The sequence below is a fragment of the Herpailurus yagouaroundi genome, unplaced genomic scaffold, assembly GCF_014898765.1.
Source record: "Herpailurus yagouaroundi ecotype Mexico unplaced genomic scaffold, PumYag 159, whole genome shotgun sequence".
Taxonomy (NCBI): domain Eukaryota; kingdom Metazoa; phylum Chordata; class Mammalia; order Carnivora; family Felidae; genus Herpailurus; species Herpailurus yagouaroundi.
The window spans coordinates 13,414,739-13,435,228 of record NW_024412400.1 but is presented as its reverse complement, the minus strand read 5'-3'; the positions used below and the strand labels follow the sequence as shown (position 1 = coordinate 13,435,228).

The window sequence follows — 20,490 nt, the reverse complement described above, 5'->3', positions numbered from 1 at the left end:
ATTCTTTTTCTTCCTCTGGTTTTTACTTCTTCCATACTGTATTAATGGTGCTTTGTGTGGAAACAAAGTTTCAGCAAATGTTCCGTTTCTTCTCCCTTTTTGTTTTCTACACAAAGATACGTGTAATCTTGCAAATGTTTGCTTGCCGGAATAGCCTAAGTTTAGCGAGCATTATTGTCATTAGTAGGTGCAGTTATAGATACCTTGAGCCCTTGTGGACTGAAAGACAGTTCAAATATGACACTATTTTACTGGTTATTTTCCCAAAAGAGAAATTCTTGGGCTGAAATACAACTTGAAGGAGAGACTGTGTTGGTTGGTGGTTGGGGGTGGGGGGAGGGTGGTCAGTTGGAAGATGAGGAATTTTGGAGGAAGTGGGCTCGCATAATAATAGGCGTGGGGTGCCTGGGTGACTCAGTCAGTTAAGTACCTGACTCTTGATCTCAGCTCAGGTCATGATCTCATGGTTTGTGAGATCGAGCCCCGAGTCGGGCTCTGTGCTGACGGTGTGGAGTCTGCTTGGGATTCTTTCTTTCCCTCTCTGCACTTCACTTGCTCTCTTTCTCTCTCTCTTTCTCTCTCAAAATAAATAAATAAACTTTAAAAAACATAATAGACTTGAAGTAATAGACATTTCAGGAATACATACCAAACACACAAAAGCTTTAAACCTGTAGGGGTATTTGTATGGTTAAGTACAGTGAGAACATAGTAATGTCATCCCTAACGTTAAAAATAACAATATAAAGGGTAAATGTAAATTACCTTTTTAGTAAATAATTTTACCTGCCAAATTTCTTAGTGTAAGATTTTGACAGTCTACGTAGTAATGTTTTAAGCTGTCATTTGGGACAGAATTTTAGCCCCTTCCATTTCTTATCAACATCAGAGAATGCCAAGGACTAGAGACATTTTTATGTAGCAGATAACAGGGAGGAAATAATTGCAAGAAGAGCTAATACTTAATGAGTACTTATTCTGTGCCAGCCACTGTTATCCTCATGTAAGTAAACCTTGCCTAACCCTGAAAACAACCCTAGATACTATTGTAATCATTTTATATATTTATACGTAGATGTACATAATTTTACATAATAGTCTAAATGAATGTTTAAATAAATGGATTTATAGAATTATAGAGAAATGATACAAAGCACACCTAAGGCTTACTTAGCCAATCAGATATATCCAGGCTGGACTGAGATGTGAGCCTTGGCGGTTTGTCGCCACAACGTATTAACCACTATTGCCTTGGAGTCTAATACCCGGATTCTCAAAAACATGAAGGTTGATTAAACTAGAGAAGTCGATATATGTAGCTTCTCTGTTTTGGAGGCAGATGATATAATAGTTAAGCACTGCACCCATTTTAAGAATCCCATGTTCAGTTCCCTCCCTTTCACAAGTTATGTGATTTTGATCAAATTACTGATTTCGTAGACTATACTTTCTATATCTACAAAATAGTAGTAGATACTCTCAGCCATGCTCTCTTTGATTTAGTTAACTATAGAGTTATAGTTGTAGTGGTGTAGAAAATGCAGTGGTAGCTGAAATGTCAGGATTATGATGACAGGATCTATTCAGTTCATTATTGGACAGCTTCATGCCAGTCTGGCTGACTTTAACCGCGAGCATGGAAGTGACTGGTGGGAATTATCTCAGACGCCTTCATCTAAGTATATTCTAGTTCCTAGTATGACCTGTTAATAGGTTGGCTCCTATTGGAATGATTTTCAAAGCTATCAGCGGTATTGCTTTCATAATGAAATTAATTCTGTAAATTTCTAGAGGACCCTCAATTCATCCTTGGTCAAAACATCTGGGGGAAAGAAAAGAGGCAAAGACATTTCTAGTACAATGACATTATCAACACTAGAATATTAGTAAATAACCACCAAAATACTGCGAGGAGTTAATGACCTAATAAGAGGGGATTATAAATGCAAAAGACACAGTGGTGAGGGGGAACCTAGTTTATTACTCCATGGGATATTTACTATTTGTCATATATTCTCACACTTGCTTAGGAACACAGAATTACAAGAAAACTTGCCAAATATTTTGTGACATGGCTGAAATCTTGAACATGAGAATGAGTAGTTAGTAAACTTGTTGCTTAAATTTGCATTATAATTTCTCCATGTTAGTATGATTATTGAGAAGCATCCTTCATAGAATACTAAAGAAAGGCAGGCTTTTAGAAGCCATCTTCTTTGGTTCTATCATTTATGCCTCAGGAAACAGGCTTAAAGAGATTGAATTTCATTCTCCATATTAACCACCTTTTAAAAAACGAAACCTAAACTAAGTCTTCTGCAAGAGATGATAGGATAATGAATATGCTTATATGTATTTCTGGTAGAAACTTCATTGTTGTATGAAGTACCATTGGATTACCTGTATCATTCATTTGTTTATAGCAAACATTTATTGAGCTCCTATTACATATGGTGGCAGGTATTGAGAGTTCAAAATTCAGTCTTTAGTCTCAACTCACACTATGTATTTTTAGTAACAAAAAAGATCCTATTTATCTTAGGAGCACTGCTAGAAACTCTTAATCTTTCAATATAACCCTCTCCCAAATCCTGTAAGGGAAGTATTACAATTCTCATTTTTACAGATGAAAAAAAAAAAAAAAAAAAAACAGTTTGGAGAAGTTGTGTTGAACTGCTCAGTGTTACAACGCTAGGTGAGTGCCAGAGCTGGATGTAAGCCCTGTTCAAGCTGGGGCCAAGGTCTGTGCTTTTCTCCAGCAATCCACAGTGTGATTTACTTTGATCACAATCACATACAACCCCCTTTCAGCCACCTATGACAGGCTGACAGGTTTATTTTTGAAGGCTCAACCCAGTGATTACATAGGGAAGCACATTCTCAAGTTATAAAGAAGAACTGGTGAAAAGTGATCATCCAGGTGTGAAATGGGAGTACAGTGCTTGTTTTCTTGGTTTATTCCTGCTCAATTGTGTGTGCACCGACGTTCTTTAAGGTATTTTAAGCGTCTTCATTGGGCTATAATAACGTGGAATTTCTCTCTCTCTCTCTCTCTTTGTCAGGTATGGAAAAATTGTATCCACAAAGGCAATTCTGGACAAAAACACAAATCAGTGCAAAGGTATGTGTAAGGGCATCTATACCCTGGGCTCTTGCCTAGCCTGTTCCATTGATGTCTCCTTTAAGGCAGAAGTCCAGACACCAGCTGCACAATGATCACGATGTAACTAATATGGCAAACCTCTTTAATAATGCCAAGGCTTTGATGAGTCGTATTTCTAGTAACATTGTTCATTAATTTTTTTCATTAACAAACAAAATGAAAATCACAAATCAGAACAAGTATCAAATTGCTTCAGCGTAAAACTAAATTACCTCTTAACAACTTGGGGTTGTCTGATTTGAATGATATCATCAGTGATGCAAATTGATTTCCTATATAAAAATGAGGAACTCTGGGGAGAACTTCCCCATGCAAAGCACGTTTTAATTTATCTGTTCCTTAAAGCTTTAGTGACATTGGTTGACTAGGAATGAATTTACTGATGGGCCCATTGTGTCTAAGCTTCTGCTGTCAGCATCTCTCGGGATCTGAGTTGGTATCTTATTAAGGCTTTTTTCTCCCCTGCAAACATTTCTGAAGTTATTTGACTGTATCTGTGACTCATGTCTCCTCATGTCTGGGAATCCCATACTCTTTCATGAGTTGCATTTTATATTATTTGTGAAATCTGTATGGTCTCTCTCGCATGACTCAGTTCTTACTAGGAAATTGGAATGCTTCTTGTAACATATGTTATTTGTTGTTCCTGTAATCCAGTCTTTCTTATAATACCAGAAGTATGGTAGAGCCATGATCATTCTAAACACTGCCCCTATTTCACATACAGATATAATGTGCATATGTTTTAGGAATAGGTACTCATACACTGAAGATATTTCCCAGCCTATCTGGGTGACAGTATTCAGGTTCTATTCAGCAATTAAAAAACAAACAAACAAACAAACAAACAGCATTCCACGTCCCCCGTAAAGTCACAAATGTGCTAGGTGCTTAGGTACTACAAGACGAAAAATAGTAAGATACGGTTTCTGTCATCTAATAGTTCAATTTGAAAAGGAAACCAACAAGAAAATGAAGAAACGAATCGTAACATACTTATTAGAGTCAGCGTATCAGCCTAAAGTACCTGAAAGTATAATGGAGGTATCTATATTGGAGATATACATAAAAAACTGTGAGAGGAGGAGGTGGAGATTCCTTTTGGGGGAATAAAGTTTATAAAGGCAAGTCAGAATGGATGGGCATGGGAAAGGTCTGTGTTTGAAAGAAAGAGTTTCAGAATGTAGTTGAGCAGACCCACATAACTAGAATGGAAACTCCTAACACCCCTGTCCACATTTTCTTGTAACTACTTATTTAATTCTTTTTCCCTCATTCTCTGTCTCTTCCTCCAAAGAGACTTAAACTCAATGAAGACAGGACCTGTGTAATCTAGAAAGTTTATCTTCAAAGTGAGGTGTTGTAGAGCAATGCTAAACTCTCAGCTGGGGATGCTAGAAGGAAATGTTAGAATATATCTCTCTTTGTTTTTAGATCAACTTTCTCTGTGTGGTGTAGAACATAGTAGTTGATTTTACAAATGCATATGTTTTATACATATAAATGTGTAAATTTTGGGTTTGCTGATACAAAATATTCTTATTCATTGTGATATGCATTTAAAAAGTAGTTTGGGGACTCCTGGTCTCATAATAAGCACTAATAAATACAGAAGGAGATGAAGGAGGGAGGGAGGGAGGGAGGAAAAGGAGAGAGAAAGGAAGGAAGGAAGAGGGAACCATGGAACCACCTAGGAAGATCATTTAATAAAAGGGCAGCTAAAGATGACTTCATGGGAGGGCAGAGGGCTATTAGACCTTTTGCCTTGAGGGTGGTGTGAAAAAGGTGAAGTTAATGTATGGTCATTATACATAATATGGATAGAAGTCTCCAGTTGCCTTTTCTGGCCTCAGCATTTGGAGTCTGTGGGTTAACAGTAGGGATTCTGAATTACAACCTTCATCAAGCACGTGGAGGTTGGTATCCTAAAAGTTAAGCACTCAATGTCAGAAAGATACTACTGTCATTTTCATGTTTGAGGTAAAATACTATTTTAATGGTATTCTGAGTCCTATTTAGAGTATTCCTTTCTGGCCCTTGAAATGGTCACCCATACAAACTACATGCAGTTGGGAAGAGGCAGCAATTATATTTATGGAAAATTATTTATAGTTGTTAATGATAACGTGGGAGCACATTTCTGAGGTTGGGAGGAAGATGTGACATCGTTGAGCAGTTCAAAGAACTGAATAAACGAGACGTTGAAACAACCATCTAAATATTTATTGAAATCGCCAAGAATTGAAGCAGGCATAGTTTTGGGGAAAGTAAACCAGAAGGTGTGAGCAATGATACTGGGCATCTGTAGACCATAGTGAAAATGAAGATTCACTGGTTATAAAATTTTGTGATGGAGGATTCTAAACTGGAGATTTAGGTAGGAGGGAAACCAGATGGACATAGGAGCAAGGAGGACTCCTCACTATAATCCACTGGGTGAAGAGGTATTAGAAGGAAAAAGAAAAGTTGACAGGGCTACAAAGGAGCAGTGTCCTCAGGGTGAGTTAGGAAACAGTTGGGAGCGTGCAAATGAAAGTAATGATAGCTTATATGCACTCAGGAAGCCGAGGTTATTTCACGCAGGCCTTCCAATTCTGCTTCCTGTGTGCCTGGTTCACCCGTCTTCACTGGTATCATCGGAAATTGGTAGAGTCTTTTTAAAAAGTCAGTGTTGAAAGAACGATAAAGGGAATATTATTGATACTAGTAATTACAAGGAGACTGTTGTCCCACATATTGTATTCAAACAGATTTTTAAAGAATGTATAAATATGCACGTGCTTGGCCCTCTTTCATTCTCTATCTTGGGACAAATATAGGCAACCTCCCAATTCTAGCTTATGGAGCATATACAACTGATCCAAGCATTACAACGATAGGAAAGAAGACTTAAACTATGTCAGATTATGAACATAGTGATTATAGGAAGTTACATGAATATGGAGGAATACAAAATAATGTGTAAAATAAATATGGAGCAAAGTAAATATTTGAGACTAAGTATTCCTTATCTTTATGTCTGTGGGGAAGCCAGGGCCTGCTTTGAACACCGCCTCTCCACTTAGTAGCTGTGCCACCTGTGGTAAATGACTCAACTTTGTTGGGTGCCTCAATTCCCCATCTATAAAATGATGATAATAATAGGGCCTGAGTTGATGATTAAATGAGGTATACATGGATAGCACTCAACAATACCTGGTGTCAGCTGTGGTATGAAATACTAGAAATAGTAAGAAAAAAATGTCTTAAGGTGGTGGGAATATGGGTGATAGATTATTATTTTATTTTCTCCAAATTTGTTGCCTTTTCAGGCAAAACAAACAAAACAAACGAAAAACAACTCTTGGAAACAATGATCTGGTTTCAGTTATATATATTTGATAGTTCTTTTTGTGAATTACTAGTAGCCTACGACTATATGTTTCTTTGTTTTTTGTAAAATAATGTCAGATGATAATAGCAATGGATGGGGAGAGAATGCTATGGTTTTTGTTTTTGTTTTTCATAATGCGCAGAAATTGAGTTCTTCTTGACCATGGCTTTCTCAAGGAAGGAGATGGAAAGGATGAGGTGGCTTTTTCAAACAAAATCACTAACAGCATGGAGCTTGTCATTAGAGAATGCAAATTGGATTTGGTCTTCTCTGAGACACTTCCTTCCGAATCATTTGCAACTTTGCCTCCAGACTAAGGCTATGCAATTAAAACCAAATATTAGGAAGACAGGATTTATTTATTTTTGCTTTTAAAGATATGATATGAGTTCAATTTTTCACGAGCTGTTACACAAGCAGCATATTTACATGCAAGTTAGTATTTAGTGGGGTGTGAGGGAGTAAATGCCCCAGTCTCCTTGAAGATGAAAAGAAAAAGCATCCAAATGACCTTGATGTATTTGCCCAATGTTAGATGCTTACCCTATCTTAGTATCTGAAAGAAAGGCTTTTGTTCCCTACTTGTATCCCACTCACACCCTGAAGTTACAAACAGTAGGCAGGCCCAGAGAATCGTGCTTACTCTGTATTCCAGAAGGGGTCAAGGAGAACCCTTTCAACATAACCTCTCGTTTTCAAGATTGTTCTTTCTTGGGTGGTGGCTGTGGCAGCTTTCATTCTGTAAAATATGGCAACATAAAACACAACAGTCACCGTCAGGCCAAAATGACCAGAAATTGCTGAACAAAGCAGGCAACAGCTCCAGATGGAGAGTAATGAAAAGCAGACCACAGTTCATTCAGATACTCAAATGCAAGGACCAAATAAGAGCTATTGTACAAGTCACAGAGATTTGCAGGGCTTTGTTTGTTTGTTTATTTGTTTGTTTGTTCTTCTGTTTTCCTCCCTGTGTTTCCCTCCGGGTCAAGTATATTTGCTAATTTAAAAAGTCAGGGAAAATTAAATGAAGGAAGCCATTGAAAACATGGTGTAAATCTTCAATGAATTTACTTGTCTCTGCCTTTTCCTGCTTTTTAAGTTTGGTTTCCTCTGAACCCCTCCCCACACCATTTTTTCTGACAGGCTATGTGTTCAGAGCAGAGGGAATGAGTAATGGATATTCCATAGAAAGTTTCCAGGCCTAATAGCCATAGGATATAAGTGTAGGTAGCCTGTGCCAAGCACACCAACTTCTAAGAGTTTGAAATACTCCCTTCTGCCTTTGTTGTCACAAGCTGGTTGAATTATGTTTATGGAAGCTTATGTTGCCTTTAACATTTCATTGGGCCCTTAAAATCAAAGTTGAAGACAAGTATCTAAAAGTTCTGAACTCACCCATGGAGGACATCATTCATTCTTTATTAAATGGAATCATAAATTGTTATTTCTTGTGTAAGAAAAATAATTCTGCATGCTCTGCTAATTTTATAGAGAGGGATAGAACCGTCTTAAATGGTTTCAAGGAGGGGTGTGAATGAATCCATTTGGCAGTTCTAGATTCATGGCTGTGTTACACATTAAAAAAAAAACACATTTCTATGTAACTGAGTATAAGGCCATATTCTTGGACAGATTTGGAAATATTCAATTTATTTATCATTTACTTTACTTCCTTATTCACTGACAGGGAGTTTTTTTTTTTTTTAATTTTTTTTTCAACGTTTTTTAATTTATTTTTGGGACAGAAAGAGACAGAGCATGAACGGGGGAGGGGCAGAGAGAGAGGGAGACACAGAATCGGAAACAGGCTCCAGGCTCCGAGCCATCAGCCCAGAGCCTGACGCGGGGCTCGAACTCACGCACTGCAAGATCGTGACCTGGCTGAAGTCGGACGCTTAACCGACTGCGCCACCCAGGCGCCCCGACAGGGAGTTTTTATATAGCGAGTGAGGGAAGTATGGATTTCTGTATTAAATCCGATGAACCTGGAGGAAGGAGGAGATATTATATATTGTCATATTTTTGTGTAAAGTCATTGTAGGGTGTGAGGCGGCCTCTGTCTATGGACATGCACCTGGGTAGAAGGTATATGTGTAAATGGAACTATTTGCTTTCCAGAAAATAGCATACCTACCCTGGGCTTGTCCACATAGAAACAAAGCAAGTAAAGGAAGAAACTAAACACCATGGAAAGTCTCATTTCTAGTACCTGTTATCTCCACAAATCAGTGCAAACTAAAATAAATGTTCTGTGAAATGTATGAGACTAAGGAATTACATTTTGAGAGGAATAGGCACCTCCCCTAGGTGGGCTCACAGTCTACTGAGCAGGAAGCCCATGAAGCAAAATGACTTGAAAAACACATTTATTCAATTTTCAAATAATAGGATTAGGTTACAAAAAACAAAAAAAAAAAAAGACAAAATCAGCTGGTTTTAGACAACTGCATTTCCCTTTGGAAAATGAAATGTGTGATATTTCCCTGAGCTTCTTTTGTGAAGTTTAATTTACTCCAGTATTAATTTTACTACCAATCACAGGTAATCAATATATAAACATATATTGGCATTGACAATATATATAAACATTCATTTGGTATTGATGTTGACTTTTGTTTTCATTTCAGAAAAGGTTGGTTTGTGTAGAAACTTTACTAACTTCAGTCAGTACCTCAAGTTTACTTAGAATCACCCTGTAGGTACGTTTTGCGTGACATTTTCGTCCTGGACCTCTTTTGAGAAAATCCCCATTTTTATAGTGTTACAGCCATAGTTTGGAAAGAATAACGTCTTTGAAGGTAAATGGTCTCCATTTGTTGTCTCTAGCTTATGTAGACAACAAAACTAAAGATGTTTTCTCCTATTAAAAATAATCCTTCCAATCCTGTCATTTTCAATTCAACATATTAAGTATTTTAGAGAGTTCTGTATTATTATTATTATTATTATTATTATTATTATTGTTATTGTTTTTATTCTGTGTAAGAAGTCTTTGAAATAATGAAAAGCAAAATATATATTTATCTTATATTTGGGAGTCATACAACTACACGTTTCTTCAAAGGTCTTTTATAGCTGTCTATTTACTCAGCATTTGCTTGTAATCACTGTTAATATACATAGTAGGCAAAAGAAAAACTATCCACAGATACTAAATACAGTGGGTAATCCTACTGTTTTAAGTATAAAATTATTTTTGGCAGCATTTAATACTATAACCTACTTTCCTAATTCTTTGCACATGCAGAAATTACATTATTGGCAAAAAAAAAATTAACATTTTTTTGTGAAGTTTAAAATGGCTTCAATGTAAAATGGTGCAGTCCTATTGCTTCCTCCCATAGCCTGAACATGACTTTTACTAATCCATACTTTTTAACTTAACAGAAATCCTTTTGTTCAGATATTCTATTTGCTTTTCTGCTTCTGTGTTTCATTCCCTATGTTTAGAAATTGACTTTTGTTAATAACATAAAATACTCTTTTTTTTTTTTTTTTACCTCTGCTAGTCTGTGTCAGTTATTTCTTCCTCAGTTAACCTTCTCAAGAAGTTCTCAGCAGACTCTTTCCCTCCTACTTAAACACTTTACAATACTATCACCTCTAAGCAAAATCTGGAGTCAAAGATCTTATGCAATCTAATCACTCTTATTTTTACAATTATAGTCTAGATTATAAAAATCCTCAGGGTTCTCACAGGACTTATTTTCTGTTGCTAAGTTATTGAGGAAATAGTACAGTTCAGAGTAGTTACTTAGATTCCAGAGACTTTCTCTTTGAGAGCCTTTGATGTTGCATCAATGGAAAGAATAAACATGGAGGGTTATATGTTCTATAGTTCTGAAAGAAAAGGAAAAAAAAAAAACAGGGGTACCAAAGTAAGCATTTTAACTGAGAATATTTATTTTATGAGGTGGAATTATCCCTTATTTGAATTTCTGTTTTCATTCAATGATTTCCTAAGGATATGGAAAATAAAAAATGGTAATATATTTTAAATAATGTGCAAAATATAATCTATAATGGAAAATATATGTGTTTGTCCAGTTTATTAAAATAAATGTAAGCTTGTAATACCCTATAAATAAATATAGGATTTCAAAATACGTAGGTCTTCCAAAAGAAACCCCACTTAGTTCTTGAGGGATTTTTCCAAATGAGGTATATACTGAGAAAATCTCCAAGTAGTAATTTTAGTTCTCATGGACAAGTTACATAACATTTCTAAACATCCGTTTCCTCAGTTGTCAAATGAAGTTACCTTACAATGAAAAAAGTATTTTTCACAGTTATGTGGAACCATGTTTGTAATGTATCGGGTACATCAGGTAAGTTTTCTTGTGGCCTTGGACTCGGATTTCTTCTCATTGGAACCGTACTGTCTAGAGCTGCTACATATCTTACATAATTTAATGCAATTCTGAGTACCTTTAAAATGTTCAAGGAATGTGTATTTTGTGAATTAACACATATTTATTGAGCCTGGCTTTGTTCATAGCAGAAAGTGTAAGTACTTAAAGGATGTTTCTTTCATACATTTTGGTAGTGGCTATATGATAGTCCTTAGGATTTTTCAAGGCCTACAAACCTTATGTCTTTGAGGACAAACACATTCTGACACAGTAGCAGGTGGTGGAATTCATTCTGAGTTGAACAGGTTCTGAAAAAAAACCCTGAAAAAAATAGGTTCTTTATTTACCCTTTGTTATGTTGTTCACTCCATTATGTCACAAGTTCAGAGGTAAAAAGAAAAAAAAAAACCTAAAGATCCTTGCTTTCTTAGTTTTGAAATCACAGTGAAGGCATATTTAATTTAGGGTAAGGTCAATCATCATCTGATTTGATCCTTGTCACTGTTCTTATTGACTCATTGGTTATTCATGTTGCTATTAAAATAGCTATTTTTTTCTCTCTCCTTTAGTAAAGAAATGAGAACCCTGGGGTATGAAAGAGAAAAACTTATGCATATGGCTAAAAAGACAATCCTAAAACTCTAAAAACGCAAACTGAATTTGAAAGGTGAATGTATCATTTATTACGGTTCTGCGAGTGGCTCTAAGTCAGCTCAAATGTCTCTTTATCTGTAAAATGTTGGTGATACAATGTCTCTATTTCATATGATCATTTTCAACACTGGCGTCTTTTCCTCCCGTGCTGTGGAATGAGAGGAAAGGCCGGGTCTGCATTTAATTTGAACTACTTCTCTTAGGAAAAGGGCAGCTCATTTTAATTACTAGACATCCAGGTAGACCTATTGGCCATTCAGCTTACGTCAGCCCTTTGGAAGAAACCTGTGTTCACCAAGCATCTTTGGAATACCTCCCTATGATAACTGACAAAGATACAGTTTCTCTCAAGAAGAAATAATAAGATGTTGCTGATATCACAGCTGTTTACATTCTCAGGGCTTGTCCACTACGTGAAAAGCAGGAGCTGAAACAGAAGATTTGAGGGAAGCAATGTTAAAGAACATACTGAGCTTTGGGCTTAAGGACGATGTGGAAAATAACCACATTTGAGACTGTACCGAAGTCCCGTGATAAAATTCCAAGAGAAACATACTCTGAGGCACCTTGGAATTTATGTCTTTGGGGTACTTCTATTACAATAGATAAGTGAAGTGGAAAGTATACCTTATCATTGAAGGAATGAATGAAAGAGAGAGTTCTCTTCTCAAAAAGAGAGTTTTGTGAGGTGAATTTAGAGGCTTTTTAAAACAATACTATTAAAAAGTTTCTCAAGAGATTTCATGAGGTATTTTTGAGTGACAAGGGGTTAAGGATCGGAAAATCTTTAATTTCATATATCACATTTAAAGAAATGATGGCTAATTCTGTATATTTTCATTAAAAACAGATGATGAAATCGCTACTGATTTGACTAGAGGAAACTTTTTCAATTTTATTTATTATTATTTTTTAAAATATTAATTTTTGAGGTGCGGGAGGGGCAGAGAGAGAGGGAGACCAAGGATTCAAAGTGGGCTCTGTGCTGACAGCAGAGAGCCTGACCCGGGGCTCAAACTCATGAATCGTGAGATCAGGAGCTGAGCCAAAGTTAGACGCTTAACTGACTGAGCCATCCAGGTGCCCTTAATTTTATTTTTCAAAATAAAAAGTGTATATATTCATTTGACACTATGATGATTTGACCTATATGTAGTAAACCAATTACTATGTCAAGCTAATTAACATATCATCTCCTCACATAGTAATTTTGTGTGTGTGTGTGAAGAGATCACCTGAAGTCTACTTACAAATTTTCCAATATTCAGTACTGTATTAACTATGATCATTATGCTGTACATTAGATCTCTAGACACGTTATTCCTACACAGCAGCCGCTTTGTACCCCTAGACAAACATCTCCCATTTCCCCCAATGTTTTGTTTCTGATAATCGCTCTCTGCCCCTAAATATTTGGCGTTTTTAGATTCCTCATACAAGTGAGATCATTGTTTTCTTTGCTTTTTCTTTGTGTGGCTAGCTTATTTCATTTAGCATAATGTCCTCCAGATTCATCTGTGTTGTTACAAATGGCAAGATGTCTTCTATTTTTAAGGCTGAATAATATTCCATTGTATTTGTATACTACAATTTCTTTATTCATTTGTTGATGAACACTTAAGATATTTTTCATATTTTGGCTGTTGTGAATAATGCCGCAATGAACATGGGTTTCAGCTGTCTCTTTGAGGTACTGGTTACATAACCTTTGGACACACACCCAGAAGAGGGATCGCTAGATCATACAATAGCTCTGTTTTTAGTTTTTGAAGAACCTCCACGCTACTTTTCGTAATGGCTGTGCTAAATTACATTTCCCCCCAAAACATGTAGGGGTTCCTTTTATCTACATCCTCATCAGCATTCGTTATATCTTATCTTTTTGATACAGGCGCTCTGACAGATGTGAGGTGATATCTCATTGTGGTTTTGACTTGTATTGCTGTGATGGTTAGTGATGCTGAGCATCTTTTCATATACTTGTTGACCATTTGTGTGTCTTCTTTGGAAAAAAAATTTCAGATCCTTTGCCCATTTTTTAATAGGGTTCTTTGTGTGTTTCTGAGTTGAATGAGTTTGTTATATATTTGGACTATTAACCCCTTATCAGATAAATGGTTTGCAAATTTTTTCCTGACTAAAGAAAAACTTAAGAAGCCAAAATTTCTCGTATGAAAGTCTATTTCAACGTCTAATCATTGTTTTGAATCAAATGAGAATAACTCCAGGTGAAATGGATGTACACCCATACATGTTATTATATATTAATGTATTTACTTATATATTTATTACATATACGTAGTTACACATGCATGTCGTTACATCTGTGTGCTTGTGTGTGTGGAGACGGAGGCAAAATATTTAAGAGATACTTACATCCCTAAGAGAATGTTAAAAACCATTATCTAAAGATTTGCCATAAAGTGTAAATTTAATAAAATGTAATTTCACTAAAAGAAGCTTGAAGTGAAATCACTATATTCATATGTAACTAAGCATCCACTATGTTACATAAACCAAAGAAGTCCTAGGGAAGCTGTTATGCCTTAGATAGTGGTCACGTTCTTTGTGGTTTTTCTCTACTGTGGGAGGATAATGTAAGACAAGTCATACTGAGTTAGCTCTGCATATGCAGTTATCAAATAAAAGGTTTGATATCAAGTTCAAGCATTGATTATGTATAGATTTGAAATCTGTGTAAAAAAATAACATTTATATTTTGCATCATTGTATTGCCACCAATTGTGAACTATTCATGTCAACTATTAATACAACTAAATATTTTTTAACGTTTATTTATTTATTGTGAGAGAGAGAGAGAGAGAGAGAGAGAGAGCGAGCGAGCAAGAGCGCACAAGCAGGGAAGGGACAGAGAGAAGGAGAAACAGAATCCCAAGCAGGCTTCATGCCATCAGCACAGAGCCTGATGTTGGACTCAAACTCACAAGATCTCTGAGCTGAGATCGAGAGTCAGTTGTTGAACCAACTGAGCCACCCAGGCACCCCTATTACTACTGCATATATCTTATTTATATTCCATGTCGTTCCGTTCAGCCTATCATTCTTCTATGTCTTCCCCAAGTTTCTAGACGAGAGCCAATTCTTCGACCCTGTTCTTGTTAAGGAAATTTTCTTTAAAGTATACAGAGTATAGCTTTCCAGATAAGGTGATTTCAGTTTACAAGGGACCTTTTGTAGACAATAAAAAAACCAGTGTGGTACATGAGCTGGGAGAAATACAGACCTGTGGAAAACCAGAACATAGTTTATCATTCTGGGGAGGAAGCCTTTTAGTACCTCTGTTACACTGTAGTCTTTTGTAGCATCAAAGGCTATCAGGCCTATCAGCCTTTGGCCACTTTTTAATCTTTCCCATCTGAATTCCCTTAAGCAATGGAAGTAAACTCCTCAACCTATTTTCCACCAACCTAGTGACCAACCAATCAATCAGTGAACCAAATAAACACACCAAAGAACCAAGACAAAGCAAAACAAAGCAAAAAAATCATTCTAAAAGTAAGGGTCAGGAATGGTGTCTTTGATTTGTTTGCCCAGGAGAAAAGACCTGCTTACTTACCACAGTGAGCTGGGGGGATGAGTTGATGACGAGCTTTAGGGTCCTCAGAAATAGGGTAAGCAGTGGTTATGGGGGCAGAAGATATATGTATACTAATATGCTGTGCAACTCAGACTGGGTCAAATGGTAGTTGAGCATACTGGAGTCTGTAAGTCTCTTTGAACATTCCTATCATTCATTGAAAGAGTAAATTTGTCTAAAGGAATGTTTAGCTATGACGCTGCTTAAGAATATTTAGATGTGAATCCTTTCTTACATTTAGTAGAAGCTAAAGCACTGTTGATTGTCTTAAAACCAGCTCCCCTCACTCACTCATGTACCTGTTGGGGCCCCTGAAGGCATGCACATTCTTCAACTTTCAACAGCTTATGCCTCCTTGCATGGGTATCAAATAACTCCAAGAATTATTGCTGTGCCCATTGAGCTGATGAGGAAGCACACCTGGAGATACTGAAGAACTTTCCCAACGTTCTACAGCCTCGAAATACAAGTTGGTCAAAGTCTAGCCCTCCATTATTGGCTCTCCCTACTTTAAAATAATCCCCATAAGTAAGACTCCAGTACATGGTCCTGGATGTTATCAATGACAGGTAGACACAGGGACAATGTTTTGATTTTGTGTAAAGGTGGACAGTTTGAAAAAAAAAACGAAAACAAAACACGCAACACCTTTTACCCATCCAGTTCGATCCCACTGTAAACAGTATTGACTGGGGGCTCTCGCTCTGTTTTGTCACTTACTAACAATAGCTATAAAAGAGTGTGCAGACCGTGCCTTGAAAGCACAGGCGTCTTTTGAAAATAGTTTGATCGTTTTGTTTCATTCCATTTTTTTTTTTTATTTTGAGTATGGCTTTCTGTTAACTTCAATTTTGCACTTAAGTTATATTGACAAATGTCTACCCTTTTTACCTGTGTTAACTTTCAAGTGAGCAGCAGTTTAATCAGTTTTAAGTGGGAAAAGATCACAGGATCATGGGCGGTGGTAGGAAGACAAAGTGTGGTTGATAATCCCCCTTCCTCGCGGGGTTCAGAATGAGCCGTGTGCTTCCTTGAGGAGCCTATGTGGTAGAGTTTCACAGCAAATGCTCTCTTTCATCATATTTAAGTTCTGTTTGGCTTGCCTCCTGTGTTTGCTCATGAGGATAAGGTTAAGACCTCTGAAGAGGCTACTCCATCCCAATTACTTACGCAGCCTCCCCTCTTTCCTTTAAATAGTTTGCACTTAGCTGTGGACAGTGTTTTGGGCTCATTATCTCCTTGATGGATGAACCCAGGGACAAACAACTAATTTCTTATTTGGATTCTAAAAGGTTGATCAAAAAGGCTTTGAATGTTTTGCATTTATCCACAAACCAGATCTTGCTGCAAAACACACACATGCCTGTGTCAGTTTTTCCTCTTTCAGTCTGGTTTTTCTCAAAAGGTTCTTCCCCCAGCCACATAGTTTTCTATTGTCCCAAGTTGCCTTAAAGCTTCTCACTCCAACCCAAAGGTTGCCTGCTCTTTCATTCCCTTGTGTTTTAAAGAAACTTGAAGCATCTGTGTTTAGTTTCATGAACAGCACTATTTAGGCACATGCTTTACTCCCTTGACTTCACTCTAGAATCCCTTGCCCAAGTGTTGACTTGGAATTGTTACAGTGTTTAGACTCTGACTCCCATTTCTTTCTTGCCTAGTCCCTGAGAATTATGTGTCTCAGGCGTGATGTTCTACTTCCAGATGCTGATCTTATAACTAAGTCCTCATTACTGGGACCATTGAGAGAATTATTTTACTTCTCCAGCAGCGTCATCTGCATTTGGTCTGTTTTCATTGATGGGATTTTTGTAGGATGTAGTGTAACAGCAAGGCAGCCATTTTATATTTGTAATCAAAATTAAGTGACTCTTAGGACACGAGAATGTTTTGTTGGATTTCTTTTCAATCTGAAGTTTGTTATCACTAGGCGGCTATGAATTCCTTATGCAGTGGAAACTAGAACATCCTTTAGGGCTTGGCATCCATGTTCCTCCATGGTTACCACTTTGCTTTGACATTGGCAGCTCCTTGAATTTTTTGGACAAACAATGGGAAAGGCACGTAAAGCTTTCTCATTGAGATTTAACTCAAGAGGCAAAACGTCACCTGAAGCTCTGTGTGTGGCAAATGGTTTCATCTGGGCTTTGTTCTCTAAACAATTTGTAGATGGTTGTGTTCAGAATTCCCAGCCCTCATTAGCCGACTGCACACATGTGGAAACACAGAGGCTATGACCTTCAGATACACTCCAGAAGTACAAACTTGGTCTCTAAGTTTAGAGGGGAAATGCTTCCCTCACTTTAGCCAGAAACTAGCCTGATGTTTTATCCAGGCCACACATACGTCGGCGCTGTCCCAGCCAGCAGGGAAAAAAATGACCTCCTGGGTAATATGTGCGTCACTAAGACTTACTGTGTCCTTGGTTCAGGGAGCAGAAGCCCACTTAAAGTGCACAGAACCTTAGGATCTTTTTAAGCCATAGAACACGAACCCAAACAAAGTGGAAGTTATTGATAATTGGTGAAATTATTGATCATTTGCCCATGAGATTTCAACCCAGAAAAAATTAATTTAGAGGGGCAGTGGAGATGCCTCTTTTTTATTAGATTCATTTAAAAGCAAACGTGTGTTGTTGTTGTTTTTTTTTTATGACTACATTTCAAGAGTCACTAACCTTCCCAACCCTTTGAGCAAACAAACTTAATCTTATCATTTTTTTTTATCAAAGAAATACTATTTTGAGCGTGCAGTATGATGTTGATTGGGGAAAAAGAAAAGTAGAAAAATCTATGGTGCTCTGATAACAATTAGGTCAAAACATGATGTCTGACCACTACTGAAGATATTTTTGCTTGATAGATATAATTATTGGTGACATTTATGTCTTCTCTGGACTGTGACTTTCTCAAGGGAGTAAACATACTTCACTATATCTACAAAACCAAGGCCTAGCAAATCATAAGGACTAGTTAGTATTTCTCAATTAATCCATTAAAGGATAACAAAATCAATCAATAAAAAAAAGTAAATTACAAAATTGTATTAAATATCTGAACAGAATTCTATAAAAACAGTGCATTCAGAAAGCTAAGGACTTGAAGGAATCATGGAACTATGGTTATAGATTATATATGATTATATATTGATTTCTGAATCCCCATATTTAAAGAGGAATTGTGCTGTCTACAAAAATGAGCAGTGTGAGCATAATTTAACAGTATTGAAATGCAAAAGAAAAAAACACTCATTTATTTAAAAATGAGAAAACTTAAAGATGTACATCTTCACTAAAATTCAGTCACGTGTGTCAATTTTGAGGTCTGTATCATTTGCAATGAGATGACAAACTGACAGAACTTCTAATTACTTATCATAGAATAAAGGCCTTTTATGATCTGGCCTGTCCTGTAGTCTCTAACACAAATGCTAGTACGGTTTTTGGATGATGTGAGCCCTGTACAACTCTGGGACTGCTGGAACATTCACATTGTAGTCCTTGTGAGCAGAACTCCTGTAGATGTACAGTGACCAACCCATGTGGCCACACTGATGGCCCCGGTCAATTCTCATCTCTTTCTACATGTCCAGCCGCACCGGTTTACATGCCCCATGTAAAGGCACTGAGGCACCTATTCCCTTTGCTTGAAACATCCTCTACCACCACCCCTCCCCCATCTAATAATACAGCCTGGCATTTATTGAGCACGTACATGTGCAGAAATTATGCTAAGAGCTTTAGAAGCATTATGGCAGTGTTATTTCAAACTGTTATAATTATCTCCCCATTTTATAGACGTGAGAGACGAGAAAGTTGTCTCAGTCCCCACAAGTATAAAATAGCAAATAGGGGATATGAATTCAGGTTTGCTTTGTTCTAGAGCCTGACCACTTAATGTCTCGCATGTCCTCCTTCTCCTGTGCCATTTCTGTGCTCTTCCTTGACTTGTAAGACTGAGCTGATAAACACTTAGTCTTCAGAGCCGTCTTCCCGCCCCCACCCCTGCCCAAGGTGACTCAAGTATTCTTTCTCCGTATCCCTTAATAACACTCTTTGTTCTCCAAAACATTCCAGCCAGCACTTAACAGACTGGATATGACCAGTGATTTTTCTTTTTCTTGTTCCTTTTAGGTCATGGGCCTATCAAGAGCAAGAATTATATACTTCCTGGGGTGCCTGGGTGGCTCAGTCAGTTAAGCATCCGACTCTGTCTCAGGTCATGATCTTGCGGTTGGGGGGTTCAAGCCCCTCGTTGGGCTCTGTGCTGATGGCCTGGAGCCTAGAGCCTGCTTCGGATTCTGTGTCCCTCTCTCTGCCCCATCCCTCCCCTCCCCTGAGAAATAAACATTTTTAAAAAATTATATACTTTTTCAGGGAAAAAAAATAAAGGGGTGCCTGGGTGGTTCAGTCAATTAAGCATCTGACTCTTAATTTTGACTTAGGTCACGATCTCATGGTCGTGAGATGAGTGTGGAGCTTGCTTGGGATTCTCCCCCTCCCCCCACTCTTGTGGGTGCCTGTGCTCTTTCTCTCTTAAAAAGAAAGGGAAAACAGTTAAAGACTGTATCTTGTTCATTCCTGGTTCACTTATGCTTAGCACATGCTTGAAACCTGAAATAGTTATCCAGGGAATGTCTGGAAGAATAAAATAACGAATGGCTTAACCACATCTTAGGTTCTCACTACATGGATGTAGTCCCAAGAAAGCATCATGTATGTGATTTGGGTTGTGATTAGAAACTGGGACAAATTGTAGCCATTTATCAAACAGCTGCAGTAAAGCAGGAGCTCTTGGTAAGAACATTTGGACTCGGTACTTTGGCAGATTCATCGCCTTTTTTCAACAGTGCTCAATCATGTCCCTTACCTGGTTCAAACCTGTCTGTGACTTGTTATTCCATTCTCTATTAAGTCTGAATTCCTCAGTATGGGTTTAAAGAACCTCCATAATATGGATCAACCCACAGTATTGTTGATTTTGTTTCAACAGTTACCTTTAATGCCAAGCAGGTCAGTGACTTTCTCTCCAATATATCATGCTTACACCACCCAGGGGTCTTTACTCAATCCATCCCCTCACCCCCAGAACACCCTCTGTATTCTTTCCTGAAAAATTATTAGCAGACACCATGCATTTCTCTTGTTGTTTAGAACCACGAGACACTGAGCTCCCACTATGTTCCAGGATTTATTCTATGTATTTCATAAACATTTTATTAGGAAAAAAATTAGAGGTTCCTTTTGGTTAATGACAAAGGAGAAAGTCTTTCAAGAGAGACAGAGAGTTGATTAAAGTCAAAAATTGGTTTCTAAAAATAAGTTTGACTGTCAAATTTAACAGTGATTCAAATA

At 37.3% G+C, this 20,490-nt stretch overlaps 1 protein-coding gene across 11 annotated transcripts in view; it reads left to right on the top strand.

Annotated features, from left to right (window-relative positions):
- Positions 1 to 20,490, top strand: part of RBMS3 (RNA binding motif single stranded interacting protein 3) — a 1,359,438-nt gene that overhangs the window by 830,767 nt on the left and 508,181 nt on the right. For all 11 annotated transcript variants that reach the window (XM_040481151.1, XM_040481142.1, XM_040481146.1 and 8 more), the window contains one exon: positions 3,063 to 3,121. In XM_040481151.1, the coding sequence (XP_040337085.1) occupies positions 3,063 to 3,121 (59 nt within the window). The remainder of the gene's footprint in view (positions 1 to 3,062; positions 3,122 to 20,490) is intronic.